Below are 27854 nucleotides of genomic sequence, written 5' to 3' on the forward strand. Positions count from 1 at the left end.
GATATATAATCATTTATCTGTAGTTATAAATTTTAAAATTTACTATCTTATAAAAACGGGCCCTCCTTCATTAATTTATATTTGTGTGTTCATTGTTATGTGTGTTGTAAATATGTGTGTTATCTATTATGTGTGTTGTAATATGTGTGTTATGTATGTATGTTATGTGTGTTGTAAATATGTATATTATCATTTATGTGTGTTGTATATATATTATGTCAATCTTCTGGCCAGCTTGTCTATCCATAATGGCCCATAAGCAGCTAATACTAGTGGTAATACTAATTTTTAAATTTTTAGTGGTAATTTAACTCTACACCACCCCTCCTCTACCAACCAGCAAAGCCCCATATGACTGGTATATTGCTTATTATAATTATCCAAGACACTCCCTACTCACAGTATCTTAGCTGTGTTAATACTTGGGCTTTTGTGGACAATCTTTGAGCTCTATTTAAATTTTAATGTATTTAAATTTTAATTTTTTTTATGTATTTACTATTTAATTTTGTATTTTAATTTTTAATTGTTTATTGATAATATATTATAATTTGAATTTTATATGCAATAACCAATAGAGTCAATAACATTATCATTATGGAACCATCACAGCATGAGCATAGTGAAGGGGAAATCATCAAAACAAACCCAAAATCTCCTCTATGGCAGTATGTGGAGATAATTGGAAAAAATCATGGCGGTGGTTCATTTAAATGGAAGTGCAATAAATGCCAAGATATAAAAAATGGCTCATATATTAGAGTGAAGACCCATCTCACTGGTCAAACTAACACAGGGGTGCAAGTATGCACCGGGCCAAAAATGCAAATGGCAAACCTGGCCAAGGTTTGAGTCTTGGAAAAATCAAATTCTATGCATCTTTGCAAGAAGCCGTTGATAGGGAGCTTGCAAAGGGAAAACACCCTATGCAAAACTCTAAAACTAGGCCTCCATTGTCACTTAGGCCTGTTGTCGCATCTAATAAAAGGCCCACTCTAGGCCCTCTTGAAGCGTGTTTCAATAATCAAGGTAGAGACATAGCTGATGAACATGTAGCTCGTTGCATCTATGCAAATGGGCTAGCATTCAATTTGGTGCGTTCCCCTTATTGGAAACAAATGATTAAGGCAGTTAATGAAGCGCCAAAAGCATAAAAAAGCCCTGGATATGAAAAGGTACGCACTAATTTGTTGGCATCAGAGAGGCCATCCGTGGATTGACAACTACAGGCAATCCGGGATACATGGGCATAAATAGAGCTGCCCATCATTTCTGATGGATGGAGAGACCAAAGAAACTGCCCATTAATTAATGTTGTTGCAATATGCCCCCAAGGGGCAATGTTTTTAAAGCCTGTTGATTGCAGTGGAATAGAGAAAGATGCATCTTTCATATCCACAATTCTTATTGATGCAATAGAAAGTGTGGGGCCACATAATGTTGTCCAAGTCATTACGGACAATGCACACGTTTGTGAATCTGCAGGTTTGATTGTGGAGGATTGATAGGATCACATTTTTAGACTCCATATGCAGTACATTCATTGAACCTTATGCTTGCCAAGATTGGTGAGATTGAATGGATTAATGAAATATATGTAGCAGCAAAAGAAATCCAAATGTTCATAACCAATCATTCAATGTCTCAAACCATATATCGAGGTTTCGCAAAGTTGGAGCTATTGAAGGTACTATTTTTTTAATCAATATTATTTCAAATTTGTATTGGAAACTTTTAATTTTAACTACAAATTTGTATATGATTTCTCATTTGAGATTTGACTTTTTGTCATTTTGAAACTTGTAGGTTGCTGAAACTCGTTTCACCTCCCACACTCTTGTCATAAAAAGGCTTGTAGAGGTGAGACAAGCATTACAAGCAGTGGTCATTGACCCTCTTTGGGAATCATGGAAGACTTCCACTTCTGATAGAGGACAAAAAATCAAGTCCATCATTCTTGATGATGCATGGTGGGACAAGGTCCAATACCTTCTACGGTTCACTAAACTAATCTTGACCTTGATCAGGGCATTTGATACAGATACACCTTATGAAAACATTGATAGTATGTTGGAGAGGATAAGGGAAATTATTAGGGCAAGTGAAAATGACCCTTATGAAACATTCTATTATTTAGTGAAGGACATAATTACAGAAAGGTGGAACAAAATGACCACACCATTACACCTTTTGGCATATGCATTGCACCCTAAACACTATCATTCCAAAATTTTGTCTTTACCTGGTAGAACAGCGCCAAACAAGAATTCTGAAGTGATACAAGGATACAAGACAGCTTTGAGGAAAATTTATAGAGATATGGGAGTTGCAATGGAAGTCCGCCAAGAAATTGGAGGGTTTGTTCAATCTACTAGTAGCTTTTCAGATCCAGTAGCTATGGATGATTGAGGGCATCTTGATCCTATTACTTGGTGGGGCTTCTATGGTGGGGACAGCATTCATCTCTCTACTCTAGCCACCAAATTGTTATCACAGGTCGCTAGTTCCTCATCAGCTGAGAGGAATTGGAGTACATATGGCTTCATCCATTTAGTGAAGCGAAACAGGCTGGGAGCGGCAAAGGCTGAGGATCTTGTGTATGTTCATTCCAACCTACATCTTCTATCACATGTTGAACCAGAGTATAAAAAAGGTCTGAGCAAGATGTGGGATGTGGAGCCGGAGATCTCTGACTTGAACCTGACACTGAATGCGATGACTCACCTCAACGTACTTGAGGATATTGTTCCACCACCAATCCAGCCTACTGATGCAACTTCCTACATTCCAGGACTCTCGTCATCTATTCATGATGTAGAGTTGCAATATGCAGAAGATATAGATCCATTTGAGGATATGTAAATATATTTACTATTATCATTTATGAATATTATGATCCTTTTTGTTACTTTGTATGAGGGAGGATGCATCATTTCAATGTTTCAGTGTTCATATTTACAATATATCTAATGGTTTCAGTTCTAAAAGTGTTTGATGGTTTCATGGAGTATTTGATTTTTGAACTCTAAAGTGTTTTTTAAAATTTGAAAAATATTATTATATTTTTTTTTGTACGTGACGTATCTGGATCCTGGATTTTCAAAAAACTAGCAGATCCGGATCCGGATCCATATCCGTATCTGAATCCTAGTAACATAGCATTTTATTGTTAAATTCTGATTAAATTGAATGTCTCTACATTTTATTGTTAAATTCTGGTTAAATTGAATGACTGAGTAAATTTCAAAGTCTGGTATAATTTTAGGAATTATCTGTGTAATTGTTTGAGGCGTTCAATCCCATAACCAACAATTATAGTAACTACGGAACTAATAAGGGTGCCCTTGCACAAAGTTGTTTCCTGAGATGTTGGTGGAAAACCAAACAGATTCATGTTCAAGGCACCCAAGAGCGGATTCTGGAAAGTCTCAACGAATAGAACCTTCGGATAACAAGATCTTTTATAGACTTGTAGACTGCTTGAAGCATGGCACAGGCCCAGAAACATATACAACTTATGGTGCTCAGAATAGGTTTGGTCCAGCCACTAAATCAGGCAACGACGGGTCTGATGCAATCGACAATTTAAAAATGGTAACCAGTTGGTCCTGAAGTTACTCAGCCTTTTCAATTTGCACGAAGGGATTGTGTGACAAATTGACCAGTACAAGTTTTCCACCGATGCAGAACACTAACACATTTTCAATATATTGTGTTCTTGATAAATCACAACAGTTCTGCAATGCAAACAATTCATCTACATTTTTGGGAACCCACTACCATGTTGGAGACCCTAGAGATTTGTGTGAGACATGCCTTGTCTGTCACAGAAGATGGTATTTTAGAACTGTGTTACTACTCTTGTGGCATTGGTTATAAGAACAAATATTCCCTTGAGAACAGAATTGTACGACACCATGCCACTCATCCCAATACAGGTTTTGGACAGCAGATTTATCAGCACTCTGTGTTTCCATGTGACATGCTTTGTTTTATCAGAGATAGAGGTTTTCATACGATGAGGGCCCAACCATTTTCAGGTCTCTCATTGGATTGTCAACTGCATGTTTCTAAACATCAATATCTATCCCTAAGTGACTATGGTGGGTGACTTCGTAGCAGGCTTTGGAGCCAGTGTTTCCTTGGGATAAACACACAGATTAATAAACCAGGGTGCAGTAGAACTCTTTCTGATTATGACCAGAATATAGCAAATTATCTTGGCAAAGTTGCAAACACAATACTCTCTTTCCAAAGGGAAGGGAGACTTGGAGAACTCCATAGGCAAAGAGCATTTATCAACCAGACAGCGGTCAAAGAACACAACAAATGATATAAAATTGCAGATTCTCTCATGATGTGCCAGTCATAATAATATCAAAGGAATCACTGCCTAACGTATTCAACAGAGAGAAAACTAATTTCACCAAGACATTGGAAGTGCAGAATAGGGCTTTTATTAATCGCAACCCTCTGATCCAATGCTCAAGTCAGGCATTCAGCAGCAGTTTTGTATTCCCCTGATGCTCTTCCACGGTGCAGCAGTATAGAATTCGCCTGATGCTCTTCCACGGTGCTTCTTTTCTGGCAGCTGAGCTGCAATCCCTTGATGCTCTTCTATGGTGCTTCTTGAAAATAAAATGGCAAAGGCCAGCTGTTTTGTTGCCAAGGGTAATGAAATTTGACAAAAGGTTGGGCAGGAGTGTCTGACAATATCAGCCCAAGTTGGGGTTTGATACCAATGTAACAAACTAAAGTTGTTGATATGCAAAATATCCAAAATAAACAGGACAGCAATGTGCAATCTACAAAAGATAAATATAATGTATTTGAATATATGAAAATTATCGATGATAGATCACAATGAGCCTAGTGACAGTATACTTATAAACATTGACTAGTCATGGAGGTTAAAGATTGTATCCCTTAGTTTATTTAATCAGAACTATTACAAATATTATTATTCTTACTATGTAAATACTATGTATATTATATTCATTACAAGTTATTCCTGCAGCCTTGTCAAAATAGATGGAGATCAGTATTTAAAAAAGAACAAAAGTAGAAATGAGATCATCTTTCCATCAGTCTACATAGCAATGGTGATATTCACTTGAATATCATTTTCTGTCCATATAAACATTTAATCTAAGAGTACCTCTGTTCTTCCGGGCAAGATAGGCTTGCCAGCAAGCAGTTCAGCAAGTATGCAACCAGCACTCCATATATCCACAGCAACTCCATAATCTGTAGCACCAAGCAAAAGTTCTGGAGGCCGGTACCAAAGTGTTACAACACGACTTGTCAGGAGCTGTTTCTGATCAGGATAAAAGAAAGTTGCTAGACCAAAGTCAGCTATCTTTAAAATGCCTTCATTGTCAATTAAAAGGTTTGAACCCTTGATATCACGATGGAGTACACCATGTCTGTGACAGTGATCAAGTCCTTGAAGTAATTGTTGCATATAACATTTAACCTGTTATAAGATGGTGAATTCCAATTTGCATGTCATGTGAGCAAAGCTTAGATATACAAAATATATAGATAATAATCAATCATGACTTTTTAGTGTTGTTAAAATTCTCTCTGCTAAATAGTGCAAGGTGCAGTTTCTGTTGCCCAATATTCATTAGCATGATAACTACGATAATGAATCCCAGGTATCTTTTACCTTAAATAACAGAATGCCAAAAAATGTTTCTCTATACATCTCTTAATGCAGAGCTAAATGTATAAAAGGGAAGAATTGGAATATGCTTGTCATTTAAGAAGAATTTACGAACCTGTGGTTCAGTGAACTTGATCCCCGGGCAAGCAGCAAGTCCAGCAAGGTCATGCTCCATGTACTCAAATACAAGGTACAGACTAGAGGATACCTCTGAAGTAACAAGTCCTTCCAATTTGACAATATTTGGATGATCAAGTTTGCGTAAAACCAGTATTTCTCGTGCCATAAATCGCACACTTTCAGCATCCAAATTGTCAAAACGTACCTTCTTCAGAGCAACAATTTTTCCATTATCAAGATCACGAGCTTTATACACATTACTGTAAGTCCCTTGTCCAATCTGCCCAGCAAAGTTTGTGTTTAAGCTTTTCTTAATGCAGACTTGATCTTAACAACATGGAAGTAATACTCAAGGCAAAGGAGGCATCCCAGCGAATTATAAAAACAATAACACCGCAGAACCAAAAGCAAGACTCCGAGGTTTGTAAACATCCAAGGGCATAAACATTTGCTGTTAATTTGCAGCCATGAAATATGGAACAGCAAAATCTTAATACATTGAATTTGTGGGAATAAATTTGGTTTAGCTATTACTAGTTTACAATTGCAAACTCTGGTTTCATTTTTAAATCTGATCAAGTCATTTGCCCACAGACCACCAAAAATACTTTATTAGCCCAAAGAATACACTTCACAGCCAAGAATTTTAGATCTCTATCACCCTAGAAAGCTTGGCTTTAAAGTGATTACATAGTCAAGCTATAAAATTCTGGAAGAAATCTGGAACTCTATCACTTCGGGAAGCTAAAGTTTACAACAGCACCATTGTCGAGGCTCAGGTGTACAACATGGAAACAAAACTTTGGTAAAACAACAATGAATGATCCTGCTGCAGCACTGTATTTAAAGTCATTAATGCCCATTGCAGAAGAAAATGTTTTAGATTATTTAAGTCACACCAGTTTGCTATTACAGCTTTCAAATGACAAAAACTAATTACACGCACTAAACTATCACAACAGAACACCTATAAAAAAAATCAGCACTGGATCCTAATTGTAAACCATGTCAGAAATAGCAAGCTAGAACTTGGGAAAGCAGTGAACTGAAAATATCTAAAATAAGTCCAGAGGAAGCATGAGTAAGATAAGGCCACCTATGGTCATGTCCTAACCCTTGTAAATTATTAAGAACAATAATTAGACTACAGTAATGCGCCATAAAACTGCGACATGGTTGATTTGATAAGTGTATGGCAAATGAACCAAAAATGGTTGAGTTTATAAGTGTATGACAAAGTGAATTTGAGCCATTACTCTCTGTCATAGACCAACAATATACAATAAATACATACAAAAATGAACATCAAAATGCCAAATACCTTGACATCAATGTAGATCATTTCTTGATGAATAGAAATAACCCAAAGCATGGAATCTAGGGGAATATATCAGACTAGATCCATCTTAACCCCGGATCTATCATGTGCCAAGAGAGATCAAATCTCTCAAGGTGCAAACCTCTTTTTTGAGTGCAAAACTTGAGGAAAGGTTTGCACGTCCAGAGATTTGATCCCTCTCATCGCTTGATAGATCCGGAGTTAAGATGGATCTAGGCTGGTTAACCGTTATATATATATATATTCTTCTTGTCACTAAAACCACTTTATTTCAGTGATTATAATATTTATATTATATGATATTATAATTTACTATATTAATAAATTAATTCTATTTTCATAGTATTAATAAATATAATTTTAAATTGTATTAAGATTTGCAAAATTAGAACATTATATTTCTCGAACAATTATAATATAGAAATTATTAATTTAATTTATGCTAATAATCATATAAACATACAGGCTAGCAAAGATCAAATGCGAACTGGGCATTTTCCCCCAACAGCTGATTGTCCTCCAGCAAATCCAGCTGACCTGATCCCAGTGATGGACTCAGATTAATCATTATAAGCCTCCCGGTTGACTTTGTTATGACCCTGGTTTCTGATTATAGTCCTGCAGCATGGTTTGCTTTATCTAGTCCCGAAGAATCACTCTACATATCATTGTCGTAGAATCTAGATTATTCAACATGGTATCAAAGTTAAGGTGACACATCAAGGAAAGGCCATCTCAAGAACACTCATCAAGGAAGGACATCTACAAAAGTTGAAGCATCAAACCAAGAAGTCTCTATCACATCAAGGACAAGAAGGTCTATCATCTATCATTCATCAGGGGAGACTACAAAGCTAGAAGAAGAGCCTTATATAAAGGCACCTACAAAGAAGAGCAGATCAAAGAGGGACCTACATCAAGCCACAAATCATCAAGCAAGCCCACTTGGAGAAAACATCGTGAGGAACATCAAGATTCAAGGAAAGCAAGCCATCAAGAATTGAAGGAGAAAATAAATCAACTATATTTCAAAATCTATCAAGTAAGTATATGTCCCCTTCTAAATATACATCAATGTATTTTTGCAAGGAAAGCAACAAATTGGTAGGTACCAATAACTTTCTTGCATGGAAGAAGAGGATTGATCTACTTCTCAAGGAGAATGAACTTCTAGAACATATCAAAGGGAATATCACTATCCCTACTAAGGAACAAACTCAAGCTTTAGCCAAGTATAATAAGGATGAGACAAGAGCTCAAAGGATTCTAATAGAATCTATCAAGAACTCTCTCATTCCTTATGTCTCCAAATTTGAGACATCAAAAGAAATTTATGATAAGCTAATAGAGTTATTCTTGGTATCCATAGCCGAAGAAGTGATATCCCTAAGGAATGAATTGTACAAGATGAAGATAACAAAGGAAGGAAAAGCTCCCTACTTCATGAAAATCTCTGAGATGAGGGATCAACTTCAAGAGCTAGGGGAAGTCATGTCCGACAAAGAAATGATAACCGTAGTACTCAATCCTCTACCTGAGGACTGGGGTAACTTCACATCAATCATATATGCCAAGAAGGAAGCTACCACACTAAGTGAAATGTGGTCTCTATGCAAGACAGAGGAATCCAAACTCAAAGCTAAAGAAGATGTGGGATCAAAGGAGCAAGCATTTCCTACCGTGGCCAAGAGAAAGGGAAAATTTGGCAAATTTGGTCCATGAAGAACAAATAACAAAGACATGTCCAAAATCCAATGTTTTGGATGCCAAGAATATGGACACTACAAAAGGAATTGTCCTAAACTTAAGAAAGACAACAACAACAAGATAAAAAGGGAAGAAGCTCATATGACTCAAGAAATAAAAGAAGAAGACAAGAAGCAAAAGAAGGAATATCCTTCGGATCTCTACTATGACTAAGTCAACCGCGTTGCTTAAGTCTTCTTTAAAAGTTTTGAGTAGTATAGGAGCATGTAGGAATAGAATAGGATGCATGGTTAAAAATATATCTTCTAGAATATAGGAGCATGGTAGATATAGCTCAAGATATTCATATAGAAGGAACATACCTAGTATAAGACCTCATCCACTATGAAAGGAAAATTGATAATGGGCAAGAATCTTTGACGGCCTCCATCATCAAGAGAAAGAAACATGTGCAGAATAAGGGTCTTCAAGATCCTCAGATGGAATCTTCAAAAGAAGATTCATGAATAAGAAGCAGATGTCTCATTGGGAAGTCCCATTCATGGGATTCAAGAAAAGGATGATGTGCAGGCAAGCTAAGATGAAGCGAGAAGGGCCACACCACGAACAATCAAATGAAGGTAAGATGATCAAAGAAGAATCAAGATGAGGTATGTATGCATCAAAGTTATGTCATGTTATCATATGTGTATTGTTGAAGTCATGGGAATAGTTCTATGACATGATCAAGTATGAAAGAATCTCTTTCGCCAATGATATGCTCGAAGGCATGTACAACAATGCAATGAAGGTCAACAAAAAGACATACTCACATAAGGAGTATAAGATTGTTGACTAAGAAGCAAGAAGAAATGTTGACTAGTCCAAGAAGCAAGCAATGAAGAAGTGCTCCCTCAAAGGAGTAGAAGGTGGTTGACCAATCTATCCAAGAAGAATCAAAATGAAGAAAGAGATCAAGAATGTGAAGAACACCATGATCACAAAGAATCACTATCTGACAAGATCCATTAAAGATATCTCCCGAAAGAAGGCATGACAACTCTGACAAAGGAAGGAAAAAGATCAAAGGACCCTTGACACCTACGAAGGCCTTGGAGATATAAAAGGTGCAAATCACTGATTCTACTAAGATGCTGTGATGAAGAAGCCATCCAACAAAAACAGTGTTGAAGCAATATCAGGATGAAGTCATGAAGGGCTACTAGATCAAAGTATGGGAACAAGCAAGTTCAACAAAGCATCCATGAGAAGAATATTTCGAAGGATGGACAAGATGACAAAGAAGTAGTCATATGACAAGAGAACCTGATATATGACAAAAAGACCAATTTCCACGAAGGAAGCAATGACATGTCAAGCCAAGAAGGAAAGTGATCAATGGACGGCGCCCTACCAAGAGGAAGTTCGAACAAAGACCTCATGACATCAAAGGAAAGAAAAAGATCAAGCCGCTGAAGGACCCATGAAGAAGAAGTTGCTGATGAATGGTCAAGTCCCTATCTAAGAGGGGGTTCTGACAAGTTCCCAAAGGAACTTGGGCAAGTTACCTATCAAAGGAAACTTGGGCATGTCTTCCTCATTCTAGAGGAAGGGATAGACACAACATTCTTGTCTTCACTTGGGAAGAAAGAATGGGAGGATTGGGTAATCATCTGGCATCTGATACTCTTTGAGGATGTGTAGGGCATCCAAGACAAGAGTAGGCAAGAGGACCAATATTCTTTGAGGGCTGGGAACCCAAGATAAGAATAGTCCTAGAAGGTCATACTCAGTGAACACCCGGGTGGGTATGTACCTTGAGAGACAATGAATATGGTGTCTATATGTCATTGGTCTCGCCAACATTGTGCTCTGATCTATTGAGAGATAGAGTTGTCAGTCAAGGCCTTGTTGTGGATACAATGTTGGTTACTATGATGCTATAACAGATGGATTGCCAATCCGATTTCTCTTATGTGAATTCTTCAAGATTGATAATAGCCAAACACCTTGTAATGTTGTATGAATACCTCCGTAATTAAGAGGGAGTGTTGAAGGAAATGTAACTAGGTTCGGTTTTCACAAATGTACTTTTGATATTTGTATTTATTTAAGAAAATAAATATTATTTTTATAATATATGTCAATGAGTTTCTTGCTCATTGAAGTAGGTCTAACACATGTTAAAGTGTTATATGTGAGTCAAAGAGTCAAAAGAATTATGTTGAAGACCTTAAAGGCATGTTACACATTGTATATTTATGTATGAAAGTAAAAGAAGACACCTCCAAGCAAAGTCAAGTCTCCTCCTCGCAAAGACACCATCAAAAGAAGCAATAGCACCATTAAAAGCACCCATCGAAGCAAAGGAAGTCAAGTCGGCCTCAAGGCAGCAAGTCGGCCTACAAGTCAGCGTAAAGGAGGGATATTCCTCTATATATAGAGGTTGTCCACTCCCTCAAACGACAAGAAACTCACTCTGAACTCAGCAAAGTTAGAGGACTGAAAAAGAAGCCGAGAAAGAGACGAAGAAGGAGCCTCTAGTACAGCGAAGAAGCAAGAAGGAAGAGCGAAGGTTTTGGGACTGTTTTAGGGCCAATACCAGCCACACATGCGAAGAGAAGGAAGGGTTATCTGCAGTTAGGACAGCAACAAGTCACCTCCCATCATACCTCATTGTTTGGGCTACAAACTAGGCCTACTAGGCCTCCTATCCAAGGGAAGAAGGAAGGACCTCAAGCGAAGGAAAGAGAAGCCATATAACATCAACAAGACCTCTCACACATCCGAGAATTAGGGTTACAGTGCTGTCACACTAAGCCTACCACTATACATCAAGAAGGGACACGATTGATCAAGAGAAGGAAGAAGTATCCTTAGGTGAAGGATATCACTAAGTATAAAAGATAAATCTCTTCTAAAAGGTCTACTAACAGTGGAAGAAAGAACAAAGTGCCGGAAGAAGGATGAAGTGTCGGGGAACGAAGTGTCGGAAGGAGGTGGACAAAGTGCCGGAGAATCATAGTGCAGAGAAAAGGAAGGACTTGACTTGTGCTTGGAGGACCTTCTAGTCAAGGGTTTAGGGTTTGGCATTGATCAAGAAAGAAGCTTCAATAAGAGAAAACTTACCAAAGGGTTTTCCTCTCAAGAGAAGAGAGGTTTTGGCCCTGGCAGAGAGCCAACATATTGTGTTCTTGTTTTATGTTTTTGATAGCAATTTGATGAAGTACACACACATGCATTGATAAGAGAAGAAGAAGATTAAGCTAACAAAGACAAATTGTAAAAAGACTTCACAAATTGTTATATAGCCCCGAAGAATCACTCTAGATCACATTGCCCTAGATTCTTCAACAAATCTGAACCTTTACTTTAAGGTTGAGAATGATAGACCTCTCATCTTGGTACTTTATGTGGACGATCTCTTTCTGACATGTGCAAACCCTCTTATTCATCAATGTAAGAGGGAGTTGACTTCTAAATTCGAGATGAAGGACCTAGGACCAATGTATTATTTCCTAGGGTTGGAGGTCTGGCAAAGCTAGTTGAGATTTTCCTTTCTCGAGGAAAATACATTGTGAAGCTACTTGCAAGATTTGGGATGGTCGACTACAATTCTGTGACTACTCCGATGGAACTTAACTTCAAGAGGTTACGCGGAAGTGCTATTGGGCTCGATTTGGGAAATCCTTCTGAGTATCGTCAATTCGTGGGGGCCCTAATGTTCTTGGTGAACTCTTATCCGGACATATGTTTTGCAGTGAATACATTGAATCTGTTTATGGTCGAGCCTCATCACATACACTGGATTGCTGCCAAGTATCTCTTAAGATATCTCCGAGGCACAATCACCTATGCATTGAGATACATTGTCGGGAATGTGAGTCTTCATGGTTATTCTAATGCTGATTGGGTTGGCAGTGTGGTGGATTGTAAGAGCACATATGGATGTTGCTTCTCTCTAGGTTTTGCTTCGATATCCTGGATGAGCAAGAAGCAAAAGTCAGTTGCTTTGAGCACCGCTGAGGCTGAATACATTGCTGCTAGTATGACCTCCTGTGAAGTTGTTTGGTTGAGGAAGCTCTTTAGTGAGTTGTTTGGACATGTGCTAGATACCATCGTGACCTATTGTGACAACCAAATTGGGATTCGTCTTTCTGAGAATCCCTTCTTTCATGACCACTCCAAGCATATTGATATCAGGTACCACTTTATCTAGGATATTATACAATGGGGAGCAATAAGGTTGCATCATATTGGGACTGATGAATAGGGCGTAGATATTCTTACAAAGCCCTTGGGGAAGGTCAAATTCTTAACCTTCTATGAATGCCTTGGAGTCGTGGAGAGACCCTCTTATGAGGGTCCCGTTTGATTTGGATATTGAGCTATGGGAGCTCCAGGGGGGCTTGGGGTACTTCTTGGAGCGATGAGTGACCCCAGGGTGAGTGGTTCACCTTCCTCTAGTGGTGCATTGTGTACAGGGTGAGTGGTTCACCTTCCCTGTGATACCCCATGTTGATATATGCATAGGATGAGTGGTTCACCTTCTCCTATGGCATATGAGTAGGATGAGTGATTCACCTTCTCCTGCCGGCACATCCAACCCATGCAGTCTGGGACTCATGGGAAGTAACTCTCATTTGGCCAATGTGTAGGGAAATGAGGATAGGGACCACAGTACTACTGATGGATGCATCGTGTACTACCATACTTCCTATGCCAGGATGTTTGATATTGATGTGGGATCAATGGAGACTAACTTCGGGTCAATGGAGAGTAGTATGATACACTCTTGATTATTGGAGACTGACTTTAAATCAGTGGAGAATGGTATGATACATTCTCGATCATTTCTTCAGTTCTTCTTCATTATCTCTTCAGGGTTCAGCAGAGCAAAGCAGAACAAGGATGACAGGGATGGTATAGATTGTCAGATGGTTTGGCAAGTTGAGTTCTTCCTAGTTGAAAGGGAGTGTTAAATTTGGCAACTAGGGCCAAACTCCACCTTGGAGAGCTCATATGATGCAGCTGATATTTTTATTGGATTCCTCTTTCCGAGAGGTGTAGGATTGATATGAAGATCATCTCATTCTAACATGTACAAATGGAATTATGAATTTATTTTGTTTATGGACAAATTGATAAAGTCGGCCAACAATCTAATGTAGGCTCAGAAGCCCAAAAGACACGTCTATTCATCCTCAACGTTGCATATAAATAGAAGGTGCATCTACCTCATTTGGACATCATTCATTCTCACACATATCTCTCTCTCCTCATCTGATTGGGTCGTACAACTTCAAGGCAGCCTTCTCTCTCTCCACACGTGCGAAGGACAGACTGCGTTTTGTGTTTTGGGCGTTGACCAAATTGCAGGAAGGGTTTGACCAGCGTTGACCGAGTTTGACTACGTTTTTCTTGAGTAATTTTCTGTTTGGGTAGGCCGCATTTCTAGGCACAAAAATCGAGGCAAACATAGCTATTTGACTAGAGTTGATAGCAAGGAATTGACCGCAAGTTTGACCTCTGTGTTGACCAAGTTTGACTGTCATTTTCGAGACTGTTTTGGGCTGATTCAGATGACTGTTGGAGGCCGAGTTGATTGGGTTTGATCGAGCTGATTTGAAGGAGAAATTCTGCCCTGTTGACCAACGTTGACTTTCTGGTTAGGGCTTCCTATGGCTGTTGTTTGACTGGACAGATTTGACTTTGATTGGGCAAGTGAATTTTGCATATTGTACTCTCTCTCTGTGCTGAACTTTTGAAGAATAATAAGAAGAATTGATCAAAGGGTTTCCCCACATTGGGGTTTGTCCCTAGCATGCGCCACATCTTGTGTCCTCTTGTCTTGGCTTGTCTTCTACTGTTTTTATTTATGTTCTATCTGCATTTACTGTCATGTTAATGTGATTGCTAATCTAGAAATTGATATTGGGCTAATAAGAAAATTGAATTAAATTGCTCTTCAGCATAGAACATACCATTGTCATCTAAAATTGACAGTCCAGCTAGTATAGTGAGGACAAATGTGTTCTCTGGGTCATTGTTTGCCTTGTAAGAAATCAAATTGCTCAGTCTCTATCAATAAAAATACTATAGCAAAGAAGGAGTTTTCTGAATTGGGTTCCCCAAGAAAAACTATTGTGTTAAATTGTGTGGTTGTGTTTTTATCTCTGTGTTTTATTTCGTTGTTTATCTATTGCTAATAAATTTTGTGCCTTGGTGAAAGAACATTTAGTTTCAGATTGCTTATCATCACAGTTGCAGGATTTCGTGGAAAACTAACACAGTGATCTTAATCAAGTACCTTACCATTATGTCTATACCAGTGTTGCAGGAAACGCCCCCCCCTAGACATAAATCTGCGTCCCATACGGATCCGTGGGGGATCCACAATCAGATCCGCGGTTCGGAAATTTGAAACCACGGATCGGGCCAAAAATCACATTCTTTAGAATTTCATAACCGTGTCAGCCCGATTCGCGGTTCCAGATTTCCGAACCGCAGATCCAGCGTCGGTTCTACAACGGATCGGGCACGGATTCGTACAAATCTCGAGCAGATTCGATGCCCAATGGGTTGTTCCGTGCCGCTGACCAAAAAAAAACAAAACAAAACAAAACACCTTTTTTTATTTATTTTTTGTCTAACTTGAGTTGAGGGTGGGTTTAGGTTGAGTTAGGGAAATGATATATGGGGATAAAGCTCATTTCCCCCTCTCTTTTCCTCACTCTTATATTTTTGGAGAGCTAGTAAAAGAGAGGAGAAGAGAGGAGAAAGAGAGGAGAAGAGGGGCTTGATGAGAGCTTGGAGGAGTGAAGGAGGAGGAGCTAGGAGTAGTGAAGGAGGAGGAGCTTGGAGGAGTAAAGAAGGGCTTCCATCTACAAGAGCTAAAGCGGTAACTACAAACTCCAAACTCCCTCATTTTTCTGTCATCGTTATTTGTATTTTTTCTCCTCCCTCTCCTACTATTTCCCATTCTTTCTTCTTGCTCATTTCATTGTAGGTTGTCCATCTATATCCATATTCCAAAATGATGTTCTTTTGGCTTCTATGTATCATTCCACTTTTGGTTTTCATGATGGCAAGGGGGAGTAGGAATAGAAGGGAAAAAGAACAAGAGGATAGTGGTTCCCATATGAGTGACCCAATGTATGATGAGGAGAAAGGGTTTGAAGAGGAAGGGGATGAAGAGAACACTGAAATGCTAGAGGGGAAGTTGCATTGACACCCTTATGGAATTTTGTGACCAAACTTGAATGGGAAAAAGGTGGTGGAAGCTACAAGTTTTTGTGCCCTCATGGTTGTCATGGAGGAAAACCATAGAGTGGTTCATATACCTGTGTGAGGAGGCATCTTTGTGGGGCGTTGGATAGTGATGACATAAAGGGTGTCGTGGGGATAGCAATTTGCCCAAAGGTTCCAGTTGAACAAAGAAGAAAATATATCTAAATAGAGGAGGCTGCACAACAGAAATACAAGAAACAAAAAACTAATTCTGAATCAAGTGCATCCTCTAGATTTGGTAGCTTATCTCCTCATGGTACTTCTGCAGCCTCTGAAAGTAGAAGAACAATAGGGGATTTCTTGAATGTTGTTGGGAGGGATGATGTGGATGGAAAGATAGTCTGGTTTCTTTGTACTTGCAGCTCTCCGTATTGGCATGATATGGTTAAGGCCATCAATGAAGCCCCAAAAGGATACAAGAGCCCCAACTATGAGAAAGTTGGAACAATGTTATTAGAAAAAGAAAAAGTAAAGGTTCAAAGAGCTTTAACACATTTTACAAATGAGTGGGTGGATTGTGGGGTATCCATTGTATCAGATGGGTGGACAAATATTAGAAACCAACATTTGATAAATGTTCTTGGTGTTTCTGCTAGTGGTGCAATGCTTATTACATGTCATGACTCCTCCTCCACCAATGCAACTTCCCAAAACATTGCAGATCTCTTATTGAAATCAATCAAAGATGTTGGTTCTAATAATGTGGTTCAAGTGATCATTGATAATGCAGCAAATTGTAAGGCAGCATGCAAAATTATTGAGCGTACTCATCCACACATCTTTTGGTCTGGGTGTTTGGTGCACACATTAAACCTTTTTGATGCTTGATATTGTGAAGCATAAAAAATGTGGATGGATTAATGAGCTTTACAAGAGAGGGAAGCAACTCATTAAATTTATCACAGGGCATACAAGGGTAAACTACTTTTATGGCACTTACTTCAAGTTGCAGTTGCTTAAACTTGCAAAAACAAAATTTGCAAGTTATTACCTCACCTTTAGGTGGCTGATGAAGGTGAGACAAGCTTTAATTAATATGGTGACCTTTGAATCATGGGAGGAAATTAACACTGATAGAGCTGATGCTAATGTAGCCAAGGACACTATTCTTGACAGATACTTTTGGTCACAGATTAAATATGTTTTGCAATTCACCAAACCAATTTATTACATGATCAAGTTTGCAGATTTGGATCAGCCAATAATTGGGGAGGTGTATGAGCAAATGGATAGCATGTTGGGGTAGATTAAAGACATTGTTGAGCCTAGATATATCACCTTGTACAATTATATTCATGCAGAGGTGGAAAAACGATAGGATATTCTAAACATTCCACTGCATGCCTTAGCATATGTTTTGACACCTAAGTACTATCATCCATCATGGCTTTCAACACCAGCACTTGGGGGGGAGCAGGAGAAAAATGAACCTAGGTCCAGAGGTTCTAAATGGTTATATCAAAACATTGGATAAATTAGTCCCTGATGAGGAGGAGTCATACAATGCAACGGAAACATTTGAGCAACTATACGCTTAGCACTAGTCCATTTGGAAGCATGCATGCAATTAGAGATCGAGAGAATTTTTCCTCTCTTGAGTGGTGGAACATGCATGGAGGTGCTACTCCACTTCTACAAACTTTGGCATTGTGGGTGCTATCATAGGTGATAAACACTTCTTCTACAGAGAGGTGTTGAAGCTCTTATTCTTTCATCCATAATGTTAAAAGGAGTAGGTTGAGTTTAGACCACGCAGAGAGCTTGGTTTTTGTTCACTACAACTTGCAATTGTTGTCCCATTACTGTGATGATGCAAAGACAAATAAAGACCTTAAGGTTTGGGACCAAAATCCAGAGGAGCCCAATTTGGAGGATGGAGTGTTGCGATTAGGAGGATGCACTTATCCAGGATGATGATGATCGAGTTGAGATGCTACCCTCATCCGGTCCCTTGGTTCTCAGGTTCCATGCTTCAACACCAACAGTAGGGGCTTCATCTTCATCAATTCCACTGCCACAACTTCTAGAGTCACCATCTTCTTCATTTCCACCACGTGGAGGCTCACGTCCTATTCATGGTAGAAGGAGGAGAGATTACTAGATATATTCACAGTTTACTACTTTTATCATAGATTAGACTTGTAGTCTTGTTGTGAATTTCAACATTTCTATCTTACTCTTCCTAGTTCAGTGTGTACTTGAGTCTTGGTGGTGGCCAAGTGGCCTATTTTGTAAACATTATTAGTTGAATTTTGGACATGACTCATGTTGGCAATTGTTCGCTTGCTAGATAATTTACTTGAATGTTTGATGATTTTATCTTCTAAAGTTTTATGTTTTATGATATGCATAAAAGTTTGATGTATGTTTGTAATTGCTAGAATCTAGATGGTTGATGCTCGAATAATTAATCATTGATGAACAACGGAATCATGGATGCCATATCTATATTGATTTATGTAAAAATATGCATGTTTTCATGTCTTCTACAACTAATTTGGTATTTGGGATGTTTTTTTAATATAAATTGAAAAAATAATATATATATATATATATATAGCAGACGCTTCGCTTTCAAGATTTTTGAGAAATGACACTTCTGCATCCCTGCTTCGTGCAACGTTGGTCTATACCATTCATGCAAGTACTCGTGCGCTTGTTCCTCAAGAGCATCTTATGAGAGACATTTACATTACAATACAAAGAAATCAATGCTTCCTACATCCATTACAACAATTTACCCACAATATGAAGGATCAACTCAACCTCCTCCAATGACATCTGAAGAGCTAACCCTAACCCTGTTCTGCCTAGGAGAGTGCACCCAACTACATGGATAAACTCCCCTCGAATAGAATGCCCACTGGAAATGAGCAAATGCATGCAAGCCTGTACCCAACTGACCTGGGGATCTATACCCTGCCCAAAATAGAAAACCTCTCACACAGTGCACCTTATGCCTCTTGAGATCTATGCCTTCTAAATCTGGAAAAATGCATGTGCCACCATGCACAGGAAATTGCACCTTGAAGATAGCACATGCCTGCACCTCAACCACCGGATGCCTACTAACCTAGTGTGTCCACATTAATGCACCTTTCTAATCAGCAACAAATCAATCTGCACATGGATCAAGGGCTGGGATAAATCTGCTTAATACACCATGCAGAAGGAGGATCAACTCGGAACAAAAGATAAAATTAGCATGTTTAACTATCTGAAAAATGGCCACCAGACTGTCCTAATTAGTGAAATTTAACAAGCATTGTGCACAGGACAGAAGTTCAGACTTGATGGAAAACTTAAATGCTACACACAATGACACAGTGTTCAAATTCCCAACATTATTTTCTTACAATAATCTGACAACCTGTTTTATTTACATTGCAATATTTGACAGAAATCAAAAACTTGTTATTGAGATAATCTTTGGAAGCTGCCTTGTGAACAAGTATCAATTTCAGATAAGTTTAGAAATAATCCACGAGCTTCTTGCATGTTCTGGGACTCTATTTTTGCATTTCTTTTTCCATTTCATGCATAGTGGTTGAGTCAACATGGTCAAATTCCTGTCATGGTAACAAACTACTATCCATGGGAAATAAATTTTCCCACAATTAGGGAAAACTTTGCAATCAATACTGAAAAAGTATTTTAGTTTGATTTGGAGATGCTCCGGGCTGAAATATAAATCCATGATTTCATGCTTATTCGGCACCCATGTTCTCCCCATGGCTTGGAAGGTCTGCACCAGGTTATGATCATGTTCTCCCTATGGCTAGGAAGGTCGGCACCAGGTTATGAATTGTAAATCATTGCAGTCCAGCTGCTTATGATTTTACGCATAGAAGCCGACCTATTGGAAGACGTGGTTGGAAAACTAGGGCCACCTATGAGAAAATTGTGTCATTTCTTATATGGATTGAATTGTTTGGGACCACTCAGAGACATTTACACTTCAACTTCAGCTATTCTGGAAACATACTATCTTTAGTTGCCACTCTGGATAGGTTTTTATCTTGAGTATGAACCAGGAAAGCTCAAGGCTCAAAAGTAGTTCCACACTTATTGGGCACCCACAATCTCACCATGGCTCAGAAGGTCCGCATCAACAGCTTACCAATTCTCGATGATAGCTCATGCAATCCCCCTGACCCAGGGCACTGTCTTAAGATGGAAAGAAGCAACATGCAATATTAGAATGCTCCATTAATACATTAAATATAATCACTCTAGGGCCCTATAAGATCGAATATTCACTTCACCCAGAAAACTCCTATCTGATCATAGAAAAGTTTCAACACAGACCATCCAATAAGGTCTAATATGTCAATTGGGCTAAAGGGACGCTGAATATCGCATTTCTCCAAAACACAATAAAATCACATTGAACAAAACTAATATGAACAAATTAAATAAAATCTAAAACAAACAAAGATTCAGAGCTCTACACAAAGTGAACAATTCCTGCTTGAAATTTGTATAGCCTCCAGGAACTGACCTTGTACAATTTCTCGAAGGACTCCGCCCTGCGAGGGATCCAGCCATGAATGGCCTCCCCTGCAAAAGCTGCCATCCAGGCCGGCCATCCAGCTGCCACCAGCTCGGCCTCTGATTGGCTGGAAGGAGTGCGGACGAAGATGCCCATATCAAAGTCAGCAGGATCCCTTCCCTGCCTTGTTCTCCTCTTCGATCCACCATAGTTGCTCTCTTTCAATTTGGCTTCGTCGGATTCGTCTCGAGGGTGGTAATAAAGCTGATGATGCAGGATTGCAGAATCACAATGGTGCGGCAGTTGTTTTGTTTCGGAGGAGACCGACCACCTGCTGGAGGCGAGATTCGAACCCTTGACCTTGGGAGATTCTGGGTCACCGAGAATGTCGGATTGTTTGGCACAGACGCAGCCCATCTGAGCGAAACCTTCGAAGGCAAAAGGAGAGAGACTCCTGCATGCGTTCGGCTCTGCTGGCTAATAGTTATAAATACGAATAAAGGCGGAATTTAAAATAATTATTACTATTACTATTACTATTTTGTATTTAGCAATATTTTTCAACAGAATTGAATTCCATAGCATGGAAAAACATTGAGTATGGAAAGAGATTTATTTCCTCGTAGACTTGGAATTCAGGGTTTGTATGGTGTAATTTTTCAGATTTGTATAACGTGTTTACTGTTACAAACAGAAAGTTTTATCATAAAGTACAGTTAGATTTGACTACATTGGAATTTGAATTCCACTAAGTTGTTCCGTTCTCTTTGTGCTGAATTTGATGCATGACTTGTGACTGGTGGGCTTGAATTAGCAAACCGAGTCAATACCATGTGCAACGTTTCCTATTTCTATGATCACATCACCTAAGATAACTAACTTTTCAACGTCAATTCTGACTTCTTCTCATGTTTAACTATAAGCTTTCACATTTTTTCCTTATTTATGTCCATCAATCCAACTTGTTATTACAGCCTTACATAATGCAAAAGGCAAGGTTTATATGTCATGATTGTGTCTATGTCCATGACCCATGGTAATGGGTTAACATGTTTTACAGAATTTGGAGAACCATCACATCACTTTCTTTATTGGATTGAAAATTATGTGTGTATTATTATATTGTGTAACATTGTCGTGTAAATTGTAAATAATCCCACTTACTATGATGTATATGGTTGAGAAGGAATCACCCACACAAAGAATTTTGTTAATGTATAAGTTGGTTTATGGTGGTTATATATGTGATATTATAAGCTATTTTATTATAGCCACATGTTATATATGGTAAATAATTTCACTTATTAGGATGAGATGTAGATGGTTGAGAAGGAATCACCCATACAAAGAGTTTTGTTAACCTATAAGTTGGTTTATGATTGTTATATATGTGATATTATAAGGTATTTTATTATAGTGGCATGTTATTATATCATGATTTTATTTCACATTTAATATTTATCCTGTTTAATTTTATGTGGTGTGTGTTAACATTATGATTAGGTATGATTAGGTGTGTGTGTGCTTTGCATAATACTACATATATAACATTTTTTTAGATGAAGACAGTTTATATAGTATTGCCACAATTGAAAGCTATGGTAATTTGGAAGCTAGTTTTGTGGTTCAAGTCCTAGGATTGATGTGATAACATCCTCCTTAAATATGACATTAATATCATTGGCAATTTCAAATCCATGTCTAATGGGTTTGGGTTGTCTTTGTCTTATGATTGTTGTTTATGTAAGTCTTATGATTGTTATTTATGTGATGTTACATGATATTTTATCATAGTGGCATATCCTTATGTTGGAATCCTTTTTTTCATTTATAACTACACCACATTAAGCAACTACCTTAACATGTACTTTAAAACACCTAGTATTACTAATTTACTAATACAATTATGTTAAAGGAATATCAACTGTTAGGGTGTATAAAATGTCATTTTCTTTGTTATTTAATCATAACCAAATAGCATGATTAGAAATTTGTATATTTAGATTTTGTAATATGATTCTCCTACATGGCAATAATAGAGGGGAGTTTTGGCTCCCCTTCTCCTTCTCTATCTCAATAGTTTGTTCAAGTAGCCTTTACATTCAAAATTTAGCTAACATTGTGATAAAGAAAACTAAATCCTCTCAAAATAGTCTCTAAGCAAGATTCGTTACTAAGGAAGAGGTATTCCTCTTTAGTGAGCATTGTATTTTGTAGAAAATACTCCAATTGACAAGTTCGATAGAATGTGCCCAGGCCTTTAAATTACTAAATGCTTATATTCAAATCTAATAGGTCATCCTTATGCAAAGTAATATCAATGATTTTTATTATATCAAACGATTTCGCTCCTTTTTATTTTAGTTACAAATAGAGAAGGACAAAAATTTAGAGGACCATGCTCCTTGTGAGCCAATTGATAGTTATATATGGATTGCAACATCTAAAGTTTAATCTAAAAGAGAAAGTTCCATATTAACCCTTTATGGATCTACTTATCATTTCTTCACATATATATATATATATATATATATATATATATAGGTTTTAGCGGCTAGGGTTTTCTCTATAGATCCGGGTTCGATCTCCATGGCAGCGCATATGGCTGGTTTCGCGTGAAACCCATTATTAATCTGCAAGATGGGGTAGGATTTTCAACCACGATCGTGCCCTATGTCATATTTGGGGATAGAGTATCACCTTCTCGATAGAAGGGTTTTCTTGCAGATAGAATGGTGGGGATTCATGGCAACAGGAGATCGGAAACAGGGAAAAGAAGGGGAGTAGCGCTCCCCCTACACACAGATGTTCCCAAGGGATCCCTGGAGAAGAAGATGGGCGCGAGAGATGAAGAAAGCCCCCTTTCAACCAAGGACGAATCCACCCAGGGTGTAGCAGCCTGTGAACAAAGAATAGTAGAAGGATGGACCATGGACGGCCATTCGATCAGCCATGGGAAGGCCATGGGGTTGCTTGCGGCGCGATCTCAGTGGATCTCGAGCCTTCTCGATTGCCTTGGTTGGAATGATGAATTCTGCACCAGTGACCTTGAAGCCTGCGACATGGCGTCGGTGGATCTAGAACTGTTACAGATGCAGGATGCATACATGCTGTCTTTGAAGCCTAACCCCTACTGGGCGCATATTGACAAGTTCTTCTCCCAATGGCCTTTGTTTCCAGAGACAGCAAAAATGCAATGAAGGGGAGACCATGTTTCCTGGGTTATAAGAGCAGCAGGGTACGAGGCAGAGATGGCGATGGCGCCGTTTATACGAAACAAAAGGGAATCCGAGAACGCAGAGGATGGAACTGAGACCAACAAGGAGGATCACTCCAAGGGAAGCAGCAGCCACACCGTAGGGAATGCAGATCCCTGGACAAGATATCCTCAGTTGGCAGCAAAATCTGGATCTCCGGTAAGTACTCACAGTTTCCAAGTATTTGTAAAAACCCCTGCCGGAAAAACACATTTACTCTGGGTAAATGGGACCGACTCTGTGAAGAAATTGAAGAATCTTATCTTGCAACAAGTGGGATATCCCACCAACTCACAAAATCTGATACATGAGGGCAGAGTACTCCAGGACACCAAGCACCTCAGGGATTACAAAATTGCATCTTTGTCAACAATAATTCTAAATCTGAGAATAAGAGGTGGCATGGCAGACAACAGCAGAAATCCTTATAGAGGTGAAGGAAGTGGGAATCACACAACAAAAAATGCAGGAACTCAACAAGGGAAAAAAACTGGAGGTATATCCTTCAAAAACATTCTTCAGGGGAAAAATACAGCCGAAGCAACACCAAATCAAACAAGTATGGATCCAAGGCCATATATCGTGGAACAGCTGAATTATACCCCAGAATTCAGCATAGATGAACCAGAAACAGATGAGCACTGCACTATATATGAAAGGCAAGCACTAATATGTAGATTCAACTGTTTTTGGCCCAAACCTGTCGATCTATTTCATTGGATTTTCACAAATTGGACTACACAATGTGAAATACATCTCTGCTCCAAGGGGTTCTTCATAGTAAACTTTTCTACAGCAGCAGCTAGAGATTTAGTAATACAGGAAGGACCTTGGTTTTGGGGGTCTACAGGACTCTTCATCACACCATGGTTCCCAGAATTTGATGCAAATACAATGGTTGTCTCTAGGATGCCTGTTTGGGTTCGACTGCATAACCTCCCAATACATCTCTGGAATCAACAAGTACTTGCAGGAATTGGTAACACTATTGGGCGTTACATCAAAATGGACACCCAAAGACTGGAGGAAAGAATCTACACTTTTGCACGAATATGTGTGGAAGTAGACCTCAGCAAAGGTTTGCCAGATCAAATACAACTGAAGCATAGACAGAGGCGCTGGACACAGGTTTTAGATTATGAAAATACAGCATTCAGATGCAGAACCTGCCGGCAAACGGGACACCTACAAAACACGTGTCCAACAGCCAAAAAAGACACTCGTAGGAAGAAGAAAACAGGGAAACCAGCCAAGGGATGGAAATATCCTCCACCACTCTCGGATGATGAGGAGGAAGAAGATGTGGAACATGTCATTCCCAGCGAGACCAATCAGATGAACAAAGAACCAGAAGTGGAAGACATAAATCCACAAGAACCTATAGACTCTCAGACAGTAAAGATACCAGAATCAATGGATATCAGTGGATCCAAATGGCAACACATATCAGACACATCAGATTCTGATAAAGAAAACCCCCAACCTGTGGCTGACACAACGCTAGCACTTATATCTCCAATAGAGACTCAGGGGGGTGGAGAAAGGTTGAGAAGAAAAAAGGGCGAAAAGCTTGACTTTTCCCCCATCTGTACATTTATTTCTTGTTTCTTTTCATGATCTTTGATCAGTAGCTATACTGCTGATGCAATGCGCCATAGCATCTGCAACATGTAATTTTGTTTTAATTAATAGATATATATATATATATATATATATATATATAAGGATAAATGGAATCAATGGATATTTAAATAAAGGACACATCATCCAATAGGTTCACCTATCATTTATTCCTCTCAATTTGAGGGACAATAACACCATGGTTGAGATAGGAAACCTTTAACACAAATATAAAATATATATCATAGTAAACCTATAAAAAGGTCTTGATATTCACTGGAAACCTAAGGGATTAGGTTCATGTCCAATAACTCAACTATAAATAAATCCCTTTAAATATCACTTTTTCCATGAGTATAGACATTTTTCTAAGGCTATCTTAAGAGGGCATGTGTAGCATGATAAAAGAATCCATAAGCAATGAAAGGAGAACGATTTTAAAAGGTTATAAATTCAAAATAGAAGAAACTTCAACATTGTCCCCAAAAAGAAGGAAGTCTTTGATATCTATAACAAGTATGTAACGCTTGAAAATAGGAGCAAAGCAAAAGCTAAAGTAATCCACACCTCTTCGAAAGAAAACAACATGGAAAACTAGAAACCTAAAGAGGGAAAATCCCTTATGCAACCACAAAACCAATATAAAGAACCATTAATTCCCATATGAAGCAATATAATCTCTAAAAGCATATACAACACAAGGAAGATGATTCAAATCCTCCTCCAAGGAGTTGAGATATCTCTCAATCGCCATAGATCTAGAGCAATAATGAGCTCCCATGTCCCCAAAAGAGAATGAAAATCAACCCAGGAATCCAAGTCACTAACATAATAAAGAATATAAATAGCAAAAAGTTACATAGCACAAAGCACTTATATAATAAGCAATAATAAATTAGGATTTTGATAGGTAAAAACTCTAAACCTTCAATGTGATGAAAATCCTATATTGGAATTGCATAAGATTAAGAAACCCAAAATTAAAAAAGTAGTAAAACATTAATAAATAGAGGAAAACCAATATTAACGATCTACTTTCACAAACAAAGTTAAATTATGCAAGTCTCAATAAACTTAAAAATTTAATGTGGAAATACTTGACACAAAGTTGTGAAGGAAGCTCAAGGTTTCTCTGAAGGACTCAATATTTATTGGGATCCCTAATTTTTTTAATATAAACCCACATTATTATAAATCACTAAAGAAATGTTTATGAAAGAGTGCATCATATAGACATACACATCTACATCACAAATGTATATGTCTCAAATAGTTACAAAGGAAAAAAAGATATGCTAAAAGATTCTTTGATGCAGGAGCATTCAGCCCAAGGAAAATCGTTGTAAATAGTAGACATAGGGGGTCATGCATTTTAGGAAATAGTTTTCCTAAGTTCCAAGTCAATGTAATATTTAGGCCTTTAAGTGTGATTTAATTAGATAATTGGAGAATATGTATATGCTCTCAAAATAAATAAATGAGAACATGAATGATAGAAGTCAAATCCAACTCTTAAACAATTCCATGATTCTAGGAACAAGAGAGAGCTTTTAGGCATTAAATGGGAAGCTGATAAGAAGACTTTTATGTTTTAAAAAAGAGAAAAATATGGAATGGATAAAGTCTCAAGGAGACTTATCTGCCACATATGTATGCATGCAGAGAGCTTTAGGGCTTTTGTTAGAGAAGTGATCGGATCCTTCAGTGATCCAATCCAATGTGTTCTTATAAATAGTGAACCTGTCGTTCAATAGGAGAGGCCATTAATAGTTGAATCAGGCCTATGTGTGTGTGAGAGACCGGGAGTCTTGATTGTAATTAATTGTTCGTGTTAATATACGTAGGTTCATTTGGAACTGAATAGATGTGTGAATGGATAATGAATGATTGAATTACATGTAAGTTATGAACTCGTAGGTTCTGTAATGAATTGCAGGCAGAGTTCTGAAGTACGCAGAAGCGTAATATGGTCCAGAGGAATCACGAGGAATCATTGAATCCAAGTGAAAACCAGAATTAGCTTTGGAGAGGAGTTGCGAAGCAAGAATTCACTAAGGAGTCCAGTTCAGAGGAAGCTGAACAGTGGAAGCGAAAGAACAGAAGACCAGGACCTTTAGAAAACCTGAATCACAGAGGAAAATTGAAGAATTGAGGGAAAAACCAAGTAAAAGGATCGTGCGGAGAAGTGAAGCGTTAGATGCTCAACAGCCGTTAGATCTCAGAGATCAACGGTTGAGATCAAATCGCAGTGGTGGAATTCCTTTTTAAAGTGATCGGAATGAGCCTTGGAGATTTTCGAAGAGCGAGCAGCGATTAATCATGGACCGTTGGATCATGGCCAGATCAACAGTCAGGATTAAATCGCATATCGGCGGTCGGAAG

General features: G+C 38.3%; 1 protein-coding gene across 2 annotated transcripts in view; it reads right to left on the minus strand.

Moving 5' to 3' along the window:
• Nucleotides 1–21170, minus strand: part of LOC149264223 (putative serine/threonine-protein kinase At1g54610) — a 179571-nt gene extending 158401 nt beyond the window's left edge. Inside the window, exons 1-3 of one of the 2 annotated variants that reach the window (XM_089427766.1) lie at nt 20605–21170; nt 5784–6068; nt 5159–5476 (exon numbers count right to left, since the gene is read on the minus strand). In XM_089427766.1, coding sequence (XP_089283892.1) covers nt 5159–5476; nt 5784–6068; nt 20605–21012 — 1011 coding nt within the window. In that variant the 5' untranslated portion in view covers nt 21013–21170. The remainder of the gene's footprint in view (nt 1–5158; nt 5477–5783; nt 6069–20604) is intronic. The other variant, XM_089427765.1, reaches the window with a different exon arrangement.
• Between the last annotated feature and the right edge of the window lie 6684 nt (nt 21171–27854).

The sequence above is a fragment of the Pinus tabuliformis genome, chromosome 6 (assembly GCF_031772625.1).
Source record: "Pinus tabuliformis cultivar Carrire ecotype Pingquan chromosome 6, CPIR1, whole genome shotgun sequence".
In the NCBI taxonomy this organism is placed as follows: domain Eukaryota; kingdom Viridiplantae; phylum Streptophyta; class Pinopsida; order Pinales; family Pinaceae; genus Pinus; species Pinus tabuliformis.